The sequence below is a fragment of the Vipera ursinii genome, assembly GCF_947247035.1.
Source record: "Vipera ursinii genome assembly, chromosome: 8".
NCBI lineage: Eukaryota > Metazoa > Chordata > Lepidosauria > Squamata > Viperidae > Vipera > Vipera ursinii.
Window position 1 is genome coordinate 4,058,462 of NC_139519.1, and position 13,958 is coordinate 4,072,419.

At 46.6% G+C, this 13,958-nt stretch overlaps 1 protein-coding gene across 2 annotated transcripts in view; it reads left to right on the forward strand.

Annotated features, from left to right (window-relative positions):
- Positions 1–13,586, forward strand: part of RASSF2 (Ras association domain family member 2) — a 40,418-nt gene extending 26,832 nt beyond the window's left edge. For both annotated transcript variants that reach the window (XM_083368352.1, XM_083368351.1), the window contains exons 6-11: positions 6,500–6,660; positions 7,448–7,549; positions 9,166–9,217; positions 11,000–11,121; positions 12,424–12,521; positions 13,129–13,586. In XM_083368352.1, the coding sequence (XP_083224478.1) occupies positions 6,500–6,660; positions 7,448–7,549; positions 9,166–9,217; positions 11,000–11,121; positions 12,424–12,521; positions 13,129–13,198 (605 nt within the window). In that variant the 3' untranslated portion in view covers positions 13,199–13,586. The remainder of the gene's footprint in view (positions 1–6,499; positions 6,661–7,447; positions 7,550–9,165; positions 9,218–10,999; positions 11,122–12,423; positions 12,522–13,128) is intronic.
- Positions 13,587–13,958: the final 372 nt, after the last annotated feature.

Below are 13,958 nucleotides of genomic sequence, written 5' to 3' on the forward strand. Positions count from 1 at the left end.
TGCCTGGTACCCTCTTAGGGATGATGCCTTGGGAAAGGAGGCTTTGGCTCACCTTGCAGGTCCAACAGAGGCCCTGGAAGCACCTGAGGCTTGAAGATTGCTTTAGTCCCAAATCTGAGTGTGGTCAACCTCCAGTTGCTGGTCGTATCCCCCATTTCAATCTTCTTGGTGGTATAGAGAGTGACACTTCCTGGTGCCTAGGCCTTGGCTCTTTTATGACTCGTGGACTTCAACTCCCAGAATTCCTCAGCCAGCATGGCTCAGTTTGGAAACCTCTCCCTTTCCCCTCAGCATGGCTGGCTCAGGAATTCTGGGAGTTAAAGAGCCAAGGTGGGGTTAAAGAATTTTTTTTAAGCATTGAGAAACAAGATACAAGTGGTCCTCGACTTATGAACATTTACTTAGTGTCCATTTGAAGTTATAATGGCACTGAAAAAAATGACTTATGACTGTTTTTCACCCTTGTGACCATTGTAGCACCAACGGTCAAAACTCAGACGCTTGGTAACTGACTCCTATTTATGAGACAGTTGCAGTGTCCCAGGACATATTATAATCCCCTTCTGACAAGCAAAGTCAAGGGAGAAGCCAGATTCATTTAACAACCGTGTTACTGGGACTTCCGGTGGCGACGCGACGCCGAAGACAGCCGTTTTCGGGCTGCCCGCTCCGCAGCTGTGTTTTTCCATCGTAAACAGCGCCGATCAGCTGTTTAGATGGATTTGAAGCCCCCTCCTCAGGAGAAGAGGAGGGGGTGAGGCCCCAGGTAGGGGTTGAGCTCTCTGGGGCCGCCTGAGCTGAGAGCTTGGGCGGCTGAAGGATGAGCCCCCCCGAAGCCTGGGTTGCTCCGAGCCTCTGCTCTGGGATTATTGGAGCAGAGCCAGGCGTTAGCAACCACCCCTGCCAAATGGAAATACTTTTGATTATCAAGAAGCAGGCAGAGCGGTACAGGAGGTCAAGGTGAAGTGGACTCTTTATTTTTACTTTCTAGCTCAATGGATTTTATAGCTTCAAAGTGAAAGTGAGTAATAAGTGAAAGTGGGGGAAGATGGCGGCTAAAACTTCTAAAGCTCTTCGGAATGTGGGGTCTTCCCTGGTGCAACAGACCTCATTGCAAGCTTTGCTTCCTCCTGCATCTCCCCCGGCATTAACGCTTAAGGATTTACAAGACGCTTTTGGAAAGCATGTACAATTGATGTCTGATATGATGGATGAAAAGTTGAAAAAGCTGGAGGAGAAAATGGAGGAGAAAATGGAGAAATTGGAGAAGAAGATAGAAGAGAAGCTGAGAGCAATGAGGGTGGACATTTTGTCTAAGGTTGAATCCGTAGCTGAATGTGTGCTACAGCTGGATATAAAAGTGGAGGATCTCAGTCAAAAGAACTCTATATTAGAAGCAAAGGTATTAGAAAATGAAAATATAAGGGATAAAATGGACGAAGAATTGAGCCTTGTTCAGTATAATCAGATGCAGTATGCTATTAGAATTAGGGGTTTAAAGGAGAATGGTAAAGAAGATTTAAAGCAGCTGATTTCTGAGGCTCTGGAAGGGGTACTGGGCCAGTCAGCATCTGAAATTGAGGGAAATATGGAAAAAGTTTTTGGTGTAAATTCATGGATTGCAAGACAGAGGAAGTTACCCAGAGATGTGGTGGTCTATTTTACAAAGAGAGCAATGAGAGATGAAGTTATTCAAGCTGCTTATGATACTAATTTGGTAGTGGCTGAGCAAGAAGTTTTGGTTTTAAAAGAGATCCCTCCGAAGATTCTAAGGAGAAGGAAAGATTTTGCATTTCTGGTACAGGAACTTAAGAAACGTGATATTAAGTTTAGATGGGAGATTCCAGTTGGATTGGTGGCGATGTATGAAGGTAAAAGACATCGTTTGGTTACTGTGGCTCAGGCACGTGATTTTTATAGTAATGTGTTAAAAGCAACCCCCCTATCATTTTTGGAAGTTGCAAAAGGATACGGTGGGGGAAAGCCTCAAGATGTTATAGATAGACAGACAGAGGACAATGGTGTTGGAGGGGATCAAGTCACAGTTTCATCGGTTGCTGCAGGAGGCCAGAAGATGACGCGTGCCGCCCTAAGAAGAGCGAGACGAGAGCAAGAGCAAGATCAGCAGAAAGTTATGGAATCTCCAAAGCGTGCTTACAGTGAAGATGTGAGAGAGGAGCGGTCTAAAGAAGTTTTGGGGGTCATGACAGAGGTGCTCCAAAAGTTTTGGGGCGTTAAGATTGCTGATTAATTTTTAGATTAGAATGTCAATGGAGTAAAATTATTATAGAGGAGAAAGAAGGGTTTTTTTCTTTTTTTTTTCTTTTTGTTAATATTTTACACAATTTAAGATTGCTTGCTAGAAAAGTATATTAGGGTAATGGATTTAAAGTATGTGTTGAACTAAGAATGGGTATGTAAGCTCCTAATTAATAACAAGTTGTCTTAGAGATTGCCTAAATCTTTTTTTTATATATATTCTTTGTATTTGAACTTTTATTTGAATTTAAGGATGATTTGGAACTGTGAGACATTTGGTGTGATACATGCAAGAACTATTTTTGATCGTAGTTTAGTTTGGTTGGAGATTATTAAGACTAACAGAGATAGGCGCTTTTGGCGTGTAACTGAGAAATTGTTTGGAAATTAGAGAAAGGTGGGAGAATGCAAATAGCAGGTGAAAGTTTTTTTGTTTTTTTCTTTTCTTTTTTCTTTTTCTTTTTTTTTTGAAATTAATATGAATAAGGACTGGGATTAAGAAAATTTATTTTGAGCAAAGCTTTTTTTCTGTTTTCCTCTTTTTTTCCCCTCTACTTTATTTGTAATGTTAATATTGTTTGTATTCATTTTATATGAGCTAGAGAGAGATAGAATTTATAGTTTATTGTTGATAACATAAGGGTGTCTATGTTTGTTTTTTGATTTTATGCCCTGTATTTAGCTCTGGGAAGTTGGGGGGGGGAGGGAGTGGGGGGGGATAGGGAGGGTTGGATAGGGGTGGGGGAGGGGGGGATTAAAGTTAAAATGTATTGTAAAACTTTTTAAATAAAAAAAACAACAACCGTGTTACTGACTTAACATCTGCAGTGATTCACTTAACAACATGGCAAAAAAAATGGGGCAAGACGCACTTATCCATTTTCTTGCTTAGCAACATAAATTTTGGATTCAGTTGTGGTCATAAGGCAAGGACTACCTATAGTATTGGGAAGTGACTCGGGCAGATTTCTGGGGCGTAAGGGTGGGAGGTGGGGCGGGGGAAAACGCAGCACAGTCAGATTTGCACAATTCTCTTCCCACAGCCAAGCTCCAGAAAGGCAGTTTTAGCCTTCCAACCAAGCTGATTATAAACCGGCGGGGCTGGAAAGGGACAATTGCTGGGGACTCAGTCCTGCTCTGCGGTCTGAAGTGGAGCTTCCCAGGCCCATCACCATCTCCCATCAAAAGCCAAGGCTGAAGGAGGAGGCAATTAAAAATTGATCAGCAGGAATTTCAGTATATTGGGGAGCTGCACCAGAAATCCCACGGGAGCGCCACAAAAGCTCTCCAGGGAATAACTCTAAAAACTGTTGAATTGGAGTCCCACCCCCGGTTGAGTCAGGAGGGGGCCCAGCCAGTCGGTATTGCAGAAGCAGAAGCTCCCTTTTTGGATGGGGGGAAGGGGGGGGGTCCTCTGCTGCCCCAGGAGCTGAATCCTCAAAACAGACCCAGCTGAGCCAATTTATTTGCATCAATAACATTGAGCGTGGTCGTATTAACAGGGTGGGGTGATGTGAAGGGTGTCGTATGGGCACTGGGGAGCCCCAAGAAAACTTTAATTCCCCTTGAGGATATCATGGGAGGAAGGAACAAATCTCCAGTTAGCTTTCAGGTCTTGCAGGGTGGTTGTGCGTACAAATAAGGGGGAGCACTGCAAACGCTGCCTTGGCAGGTTTGAACGGAAGGAGGGATAAAAAAGAAGGCAAATATGTCAACAGTGTTCTTCTTATTTTCCTCTTTTCTTTCTTTAATTTCTCATACTTTCGTTGTATTCTAACGGAAATATTGAGAAGAGCCTTGGTGGAGCAGTGGGCTAATGCCTCCTTCAGTAACACCAGCTGCCTGCAATTAGTGCAGGTTCGCATCCCTCAAGGTTGACTCAGCCTTCCATCCTTCCCAGGTAGGTAAAATGAGGACCCAGATTGTTGGGGGCAATTAAGCTGACTTTGTAATAATGCCGCTTGGGGTGTGTGTGAAAGCCCTAATAAGCAGGCATATACATAGAATGAAGGCTACTGCTAAGCTTGTAAGCCGCCCTGAGTCTTCGGAGAAGGGCGGGATATAAATGGAATTAAAATAAATAAAATAAAATAATAAAATAAAATAAAAACAAATATGTAAGCAAAATAATTTTGGGAAGGCGCGACCAAGGCTGGGCAGTTGCAGGAGGCTTCTGGGCTCAAACTGAGCTCCTTATTAGGAGCCACTATCCCAACGCCCCCCTCCCTCCCGTTTTTTTTTAAATTCAGTGATTAGAAAACAATCGACCAATAATTCCAGGAGCTGCGCGCAGCCTTCCCACAGATGTCACTGACAAAGCCCCAGGCTGTAAAATTGCAAGGGAAGCATGGAGTGGCTTGAAAAGCCAAAGCAGGACAGCCAGCGAAGCCAAGGCCTTTTTCGGGCTTCTGCAGAAATCGGACAACGGCCGAGCTTTGCCGTCTGGTTGCCAGAACGGCATCTGTGAATTCCCTCTCACAATAGTGGCACTGCTCCAGGCCACAAAAGGAGAGCGAGACGTTGGCCTCAGAGCCTCTTTGGGGATGGTCTGGGAGCCACAAGGAGATTTTCGTGGGCCTGATGAATTTCAGCACAATTTCCACTGAAGTTAGTTCTGGTTAATTTCTGCCTGCTGTTCCCCCTCTCCCCTTAACAGTGAAATTAAGATTCCAGAGAGGGCCTTCCTTTTGCAGATTGCACACACAATTCTCTGCGCACATAACGTGATCTTTGTTGGGTGTGGAAAGCCTCTTTTTATTTCTTGGTGTAACAGTGAAGAGCTGGCTCCAGTCTGTAAAAGGCGTCATTCATCAGACAGCTCTCCCTGCTCCAGACAGGCCTTGAAATGTTTCTCTTCCTAGCAGAGGAAAACAAGTGAATATTGTCTGTCTTCTTACATCTAAATTTGTGTGTGTGTGTGTGTGTGTGTGTTCCACAATTTAAAGTATCCTCTATTTGACAGAGGTGTTGGAGTGGGGTTGTATAGATCAGGGGTAGGCAACCTTGGCTGTTTCATGACTTGTGGACTCCCAACTCCCAGAATTCCTGAGCCAGATAACCAGGAATTCTGGGAGTTGAAGTCCGTGAGTCATAAAAGAGCAATGGTTGCCTACCCCTGGTGTAGATGATGAAGTTGATAATCATAATTTATTAAGTTATAAGGGATTTAGTTTAATCTTTTTTAATTGCTCTTAATTTTTGTATTGATGTTTTATATACCCTGTAAACCGCCCTGAGTCCTACGGGAAAGGGCGGTATATAAATTCAATAAAATTCAAATTCGAAATTATACAGGTAGTCCTTGACTCACAACCATAATTGCTAAGCCACACAGTTGTGAAGGACGTTTTGCCCCACTTTATGACCTTCCATGCCACAGTTGTTAAGGGAATGACTGCAGTTATTAAGTTAGTAAAATGGTTGTTAAGTGAATCTGGCTTCCCCATTGACTTCGCTTGTCAGAAGGTCGCAAAAGGGGGTTACATAAATGAATCGTGTGGTCATTAAGCAAATCCAGCTTCCCCCATTGCTTTTGCCTGCTGGAAGCCAGCTGAGAAGGTCACAAATGACAATCACAAGACCCTGGGAGGCTGTGCCTGTCATAAGTCAGTTGTCAGTTGCCAAGCATCTGCGTTGTGATCGCATGACCACGGAGATGCTGCAATGATTGTAAGTGTGACAAATGACCGTAAGTCACTTTTTCCGGCGGTGCGTGACTTTGAATGGTCACTAAATGAGTGGCTGCACGAGCCCTGGGGGCGCAGGGGTTAGAATGCAGCACTGCAGGCTAATTCTGCTGAGTGCCAGCAGTTCGGCAGTTCGATGACGACTGGCTCAAGATTGACTCAGCCTTCCGTTCTTCCAAGGTCGGTAAAATGAGGAACCAGATTGTTTCGAGGGGGGCAATATGCGGACTCTGTAAACTGCTTAGGGCTGTAAAGCACTGCGAAGCGGTAGATAAGTCGAAGTGCTGTTGCTTTTGCTGTTGTAAATCAAAGGCTACCTGTGTGCGTCTCAGCGACTCTTGCAGAGTGGCCACATCATGACAGACACCACACACAAACACACAGAGCCGTTTTACAGGCATTGGTCACATCTAGGAGAGGGGTGGAACGTGCACCACGGGGGGGGGGGGTGCAGCAGCCCTGGTAGCCTTCCTTTGAGGGATGCCTCCAGTCCTCTGGATGCTTCTGAGATCCACCTCCCTTGGGTAACGGCCCTCTGCTTTGCTCCGTTTCAGAGGACGGAGAATTCCAAGCTCAACTGGAAGAGACGCCCCAACTGATGCGGACGCGGAGCGACGTGGGGGTGCGCCGCAGGGGGAACCTTCGCACCCCCAGTGAACAGCGGCGGATCAAGCGCCACCGCTTCTCCATCAACGGGCATTTCTACAATCACAAAGTGAGGCTCCCGGGGGAGGGGGGGTTGGCCGGGGGTGGTGGTGGTGGGGAGAAGCCTCTTCAGCAAAGCAAGCCAGAAGGTCCTGAGAGAATGAACGGAGCTCCTCGGGAGCCGGTCTTAAAAGAAGCCACAAAAGTTCCCCCTTCCCCCTTTTATCGTTTTAAACTGCATACAAGCAGTCCTCGATTCACGACTGGTCGCTTAGGGATTGCTTGAAGGTACGACGGACCTCCCCCAAAAGCACTTACACCACCGGTTCCAAAGTTCCTGTAGCTCCTAAGTTCCATCTTTTTGATCCTGTTCTTCTTTCAGTGAATTATGGCCAACCGCCCATCAGCTGCATTCAACCTGTGCCCTGGTGGACTCAGGGAATTTGTGGGAACTCAACGGTGATGCCGCCAGGTTGTGTGAACTGAGCCAGTTGCATGGAAACGTAACAAAGAGCGTGAACTGCGGACATTGCCTTGGTGTTTGGTTAACCTAGTCCAGGGGTCTTCAAACTTGGCCCTTTTATGACTTGTGGACTTCAACTCTCAGAATTCCTCAGCCAGCAAAGCTGGCTGAGGAATTCTGGGAGTTGAAGTCCACAAGTCATAAAAGGGCCAAGTTTGAAGACCCCTGACCTAGTCAATCCTATAATGGGAACTCAGTCTGTTAATCTAACCTGGTCCTTGCCCCCATCGTAGGTGGCCTGCAGCAGCTTCCTTCTCCCCTAACGAAAGTCTCCAGCTGCCCTTGCCCGATTCTTCTCACGAAGCCTGCTCTCTCCCTCTGCTTCCTCCCTCAGACATCGGTGTTCACGCCAGCGTACGGCTCCGTCACGAATGTCCGTATCAACAGCACCATGACCACACCGCAAGTTCTGAAGCTGCTCCTCAACAAATTCAAGGCATGTTTTGTTCTGATTGCTTTCTGCTGCAGGTGAGGTCAGGGCTGGGCCGACTTTCTGGCTTAGGGTGCAAATACCAAATCTTAGCTTCTCTCTCTTAATGATTCCTTCCCCTACTCTGTATACCAAGCAAATCCTGTTTTTCATTCCGGGGACATTCGAAGGGTTTCCCCTTGCTCGATCAAGAGCGCAAGGAGCTTTTCGCCTCCCCTGCTATCCCTAGCGTTCCTTCAAACTGGCCTCCAGTCTCCTGGCTTCATCAGGGGCAGGATTTTCTACAGAGCAACGAAAGCAACTCAACGCTGTCAAGTTATATTTTTGTCCCAACAACTGATGGGTTTACTTGTTAGCTTTTATTAGTGTTTATATATAACTCAAAGGGACGCGGTGGCTCAGTGGGTTAGGACGCTGAGCTTGTTGATCAGAAGGTTGGCAGTTTGGCGGGTCGAATCCCGAGTGCTGTGTAGCAGAGTGAGCGCCTGTTACTCGTCCCAGCTTCTGCCAACCTAGCAGTTCGAAAGCACGTAAAAATGCAAGTAGAAAAATAGGGACCACTCCGGTGGGAAGGTAACAGCGTTCCGTGCACCTTTGGCATCTAGTCATGCCGGGCCACATGACCACGGAGACGTCCTCGGACGAGCGCTGGCTCTTCGGCTTTGAAACGGAGATGAGCACCGGCCCCTAGAGTTGGAAATGACTAGCACGCATGTGCGGGGGAACCTTTACCTTTACCTATATAACTCAAGGTGACAAACATGCCTAATACTGAGGAGTCCTTTGGTGCTCTCTGAGCTTGGTGGCTTTCTTCCAGAGTTTCATTACCCAAACCAGGTAATACCAGTGCAGCACTGATGATGTTAACTAGTTTGGGCCATGAAACCTCTGCAAGGAAAGCACCCAGCTCAGAGAGCATCAAGGACCCCACAGACCTCCTCCTCTCACCTCCTTCTCCCCCACCTCCTCCTCCTCTCTGAAAGCCCCCCTCCCTTCTAGCACTGATGCCGTTCCCTAGTTTGGATCATGAAACCTCTGCAAAAAAACCACCAAGCTCAAAAGACACCAAGGACCAGACAGACCACCACCCACCACTACCTCTTCCTCCTCTTCCTCTTCCTCCTCCCCCCCTCCTCTCTGAAAACCCCATTCCTTTCTAGCACTGATGCTGTTACCTACTGGGGTCATGAAATATCTGCAAGAAAACAACCAAACGTTGAGAGCATCAAGGATCCTTCATTTCGACCCTCAGCTAGAAATACTCTCCTTTTATCAATACCTAATACTCCTTCCTCCTCCTGTTTTTCCCACAACAACAACTTTGTCTTCCCCAAGAGAGGACTAGAACTCACAGTTTTTTGGTGATACACACAAAGTCACCTAGCCAGGTCTTGTGCCCAAAACGGGACTAGAACTCTCACCTTTTTGGTTTCTAGCTTGCTACTTTAACTTAGTAGCTAAGTTTCAACTGAAGTCACGGTATCAGGCCATGTTGATCTGGACATCTGGAACTCCTTAGCAAAGGGACTCAATCTTGGCCTGTTTGGAACAAGAAGCGCTTGGGGAGCTGGATAAGGGCTGCAAGCATGGAGAACCAATGCTCTTTTTTTTCCTGTTTTCAGATTGAAAACTCAGCAGAAGAATTTGCTTTGTACATTGTGCACACCAGTGGAGGTGAGAAGGATATTGTTGTGTCTTGCAGTGGTAGGGCTTCTGGGCAAGCTTTTTTTTGACCCAAGGTCCTCTCTTGGGCCTCACTCCAGTGAGCAGCTGGATAGAGTCAGGATAAAGACGTTTGTAGGGGCAGAACAAATATGAACATGAAATCCATTGCTCTACTTGCCTATTTTGTTATGAGCATTTCTCAGCCTCAGCAACTTTAAGATGTGTGAACTTGCTGGCTGGGGAGGTCTGGGAGTTGAAATCCACACATTTTAAAGTTGCCAAAGTTGGAAAACAATGGTTTACATAATTGTCCCCCTATTCTGCCATATTAATGAACACAATTTAATCACAACATTTTGAGGTATAGTGGTGGAGGCCTCATATGATAATTTCTGAGGCTGCTGTGAATATCTGTCAAAGGCATATTAAAAGGAAAAGCTAATCTTTACCCAAGCAAAAGACATATAAAGATACAAAGAACTATGCTTGGCACTCGGCATGACCCTAGATTTCTTTTTTACTTTTCATCTTGGACAGCAGACCATCTGCTTTTAAAACTCCTGTGATTTCCCAGAGTGTGCCCAGAAGATGGGGTGGAGGTGGTGGTGTTTGTCTTCTTCTGAAAACTGCCGCAAGTGTTGGTAGAGCAGGTGACCCAGCTCTGTGAAGCCACTTCCTCTAGGACTACATTTTAAAAAAAGACCAACTAGCTCCATTTTTCTCTGCAAGGTGGTCCACAGGCCACCATTGCATAGCTTGCAGAGATGGTCCAGGTGTGTCCCCCAGTCAAATTGGCAAAACGAAACATTGGCAAGAGCCCTGGTGGCCCAGTGGTTAGAATGCCAACTGCCAGGAGCTCGATTCTGACCTGCTTAAGACTGACTCAGCCTTCCAACCTTCCAAGGTCGGTAAAATGAGGACTGAGATAGTTGGGAGAGCAATATGCTGGTTCTGTAAACCGTTCAGAGGGGCCTGTAAAGCACTGTGAATCGGTATATAAATCTAAGTGCTACGTATTGCTATGAGATTCCAGAAGACCTTGAGAATCAGTGGGTTAGAACGCTGAGCTTGTCGATCAGAAGGTCGGCAGTTTGGCGGGTCGAATTCCGAGTGCCGCGTAGCAGAGTGAGCGCCTGTTACTCGTCCCAGCTTCTGCCAACCTAGCAGTTCGAAAGCATGTAAAAATGCAAGTAGAAAAATAGGGACCACTATGGTGGGAGGGTAACAGCGTTCCGTGCATCTTTGGCATCTAGTCATGCCAGCCACATGACCACGGAGACGTCCTCGGACAAGCGCTGGCTCTTCAACTTTGAAACGGAGATGAGCACTGGCCTGTAGAGTTGGAAACGACTAGCACACATATGCAGAAAAAGAAACATAGATCATTTCATGAGATTTCATTGAGATATTTTGATTGAAGAAGACCATAAAAGAAAAAAGTCCATGAAAAGTGGAAGGAAAAAGAAGAGGACAACCTCTAGTAAGGTGGATGAACTTAAATACACTGCAATTTTGGAGGACCAGATTGGGGATAGATCATTCTGGAGAAGGTCTACCTATGTGATCACTAGGAATTGACATCAACCAGGGTGGGGTGGGGGGCACAGTCACCCTGGCTGTAGAAAGACTTTGGACACTTCCTGGGAATCCAATAGGTGCATCCTGTGTAAACCGGAAGAGGTTTCTTGATTTGTGTTTTAGAGGAGGTCATTTTCTTTCTCCTGTTGGTAAACATGAGGTGTTCTTGAGGTCTGGATCCCGACCCTTGTCCTTGTTCTCTATTTCCTGCAGAGAAGCAGAAGCTGAAGGTCACAGATTACCCACTGATTGCCCGGATTCTGCAGGGGCCGTGTGAAGAGGTTTCCAAGGTTTTTTTGATGGAGAAGGACCAGGTGGAAGAAGTCACATATGACGTGAGTGATTGTGTGGTGGGAATCCATTCTTTGCTTATCACGTAGAGGTGCTTCCTCAATCTCCAACATCTTGGAGGAGGAACACGCTAGGCCCGGCCATTAAAATCTCTCCTGGGCTTTCGTTCCAAAATCCCCACGTCTTCAGGAGACAGCTCCTCACTTATTTGTGTAATTATTTCTCATTATCTGTATTAATAATTTGTCTTGCTTATAAATCATTGAGAACTATTTTGAGTACTTGCTGCTACATTTATTTCAGGGGTTGCATATTCTTATTTTTTTTTTCTCCAGGCCCATAAAACCTACTCATTCAAACCTGAAAGAAATGGGTAGTTAACTATTATCTTAGCACAATCCACCCCATTTGTTTGTTGTGGGAAAAGAGCGGAGACGTGACACTGTCTCTAACCTTTTGGGTTCTGGAGGAAAGGTGAGACGGTTCACATAGGCGCTTTGTTACCCCAAGTGCAGAGGGAGACAAGTGCTTCAGAAATAGCACCGAGGGATGAAATTGTTCTGTACCAGCCTGCTACCGGCCCTGCAGAAAAGACAGGGACAACCCCTTTTACAAGAAGGCAAGAGGCTGGAACTAAGCCTGCCAAATTTATTAACATAAAAACATAAACAGAGCAAAGAGAGCAAACACGAACCATGAAACAGGAGCTATTCAAGCGGTTGCCTTCAGCAAACCAGCCCTCCCACGCATTCCCCTTTTATACAGTTCAGGGCGTGGCTTCTCTCTGCCTCCTTCCGAGGTGCCCCATTGCCTTCCTCTGTTTACTCCTGATTGACTGCCTCCTGCGTCGGGCGTCCTTGAACAGGGCCAGCTGTGGGTCATCTTCATCCACGCTGTCAGGCTCACACAGCTGGGTCTCCGTCGTGACCAGGTGGGAGGGGCCTGGCTGAGGGCTCTCATCAGCAAGCTCTCCAACCCCCTCAGCAAGCTCTTCAACACCCCCCTCCTCCTCTGAGTCGTCCGACCCAAATGCCGAACCCACAGGCTGACCCTGAATCACAACAGAAATGGGCCTCCATTTCCCCATTATTAGCCTTACCTTGTTCCTAAACGGCTCAGAGAACAGTGCTTCTCAACCTTGCTGGCTGGGGAATTCTGGGTGTTGAAGTCCACCCATCTTAAAGTTGCTAGCGCTGAGAAACTGCAACAGGGAGCAAGGAGCTTTTCTCGGCTCCTAGACAAAAATAACCCACCACACTGATTCGTGGCAGTCCATGAGGTTTGCAAAAACTGGGCGTTCCCAAACCCATCTGCTTCACTTTTCCGTACTTTGTGTGTCTGTGCAGGTTGCTCAGTATATTAAATTTGAAATGCCTGTTCTAAAGAGCTTTATCCAAAAACTTGAAGAGGAGGAAGACCGGGAAGTGAAGAAATTAAGGCACAAGTAAGTTTTTCCTTTCCAGGGAACCAGCAACAGGAAAAAAAAATTCTGGTAATCTTCTAATCTCTAGATTAAAGGTAGTCCTTGATTTACAACAATTCGCTTAGTGGTCAGTGGCACTGAAAAAAGAGACTTGTGGCCATTTTTCACCGTAACCGTAGGAGACTATCCATGGTCCACATGATCAGAAACCCGGCCACTGACACATATTTATTGCAGTGTCCCGGGGGATTCTGTGATCCCCTTTTGTGACCTTCTGACCAGCAAAGTCAATGGGGAGGGCAGATTCACTTAACAACCGTGCTGCTAACTTGACAATCACAGCGAGTCGTTTAACAAGTGCGGCAAGAAAGTTTGTAAAATGGGGCAAGATTCGCTTAAGAAACGTCTTGCTTAGCAACAGGAATGTTGGGCTCGGTTGTGGCCGTAAGTTGAGGACTACCTGTAAAAGGTCTGGATGACAAGATGCCGCTTTTGGAGATGCTTCCCAAAACCTTGTTGTGTTATTCAGGGAAGGACGTCACATACGTCCCCTTCTCCTCCTGGTTCAGCAGTCCCTTCCTTTTAGCAGCTGTCAATTGATGACTCTTCTATTCTGGATCCCTTTCAGGTATTCGGTGCTACGTATAATGATCGCGCAGCGATTAGAAGAAATCTCCGAAGGTCCAGCAACAATGTAAAGGCTCGGTTTGAAAGACTGCAGCCTCCTGGCCCTGCCAGTCCCCGGCCAGGCATCCTGGAGGCAGATTTCCTCCGGAAGACTTTCTTACTTGCTCTTGTGGACAAGGATGTTTCTTCTCCCAGGAAAGGAATTTGAACAAGAGTCGCTCTGAGCACCTTCTTTGCTCCTTCTCCCTTTAACCACAGCGAACTCGGTAGAGAATCTGGGAAGATGGGGAGGATGCCTCTCAGCACCAAGTGTTGAAAACAGGACATCTCCTTGTCCGTTCCTTCTGAGCTGATGCTGGTACTGGTACTGGATGATCATCCTTGGAACCCGGCCTTCTGGATGAGAAGTCTCCAGGAGCCACCCATAGGTTTCCTCCACCGAGCAGTTCTTTCCTTCTCAAACCCTTTTTTAAAAAGTGTTGGGGGAGGGTGGTTTTGGGAGGGTGGGGAGAAAAGAGATGCTTAATGGAAAACTTGAGTTTTCCCTAAACTTGACTTCTGCAGCTTAGCGGTAGTAAATATGGATTTTTTTGTGGAGTCAAAAGTATTAAAATGCTTTGGAATTTCCCCGGGCAGCTCCACCTTCTCTACCCCTCCTCACCCAACCATCCATGTCTGGCCTTCCTGTTCATTTCCTCCTCCCACCGTGCTCATTGCCATGTTTGCAGTGGCTGTGTTGGGTCTGGCCCAACTCCTGACCTGGCCCCAGCCTTCTTGGGTCTTCTTCTGAACTGAGCCTTGCCTTCTGTCCACCTCTCCTGCTTGGCCCCC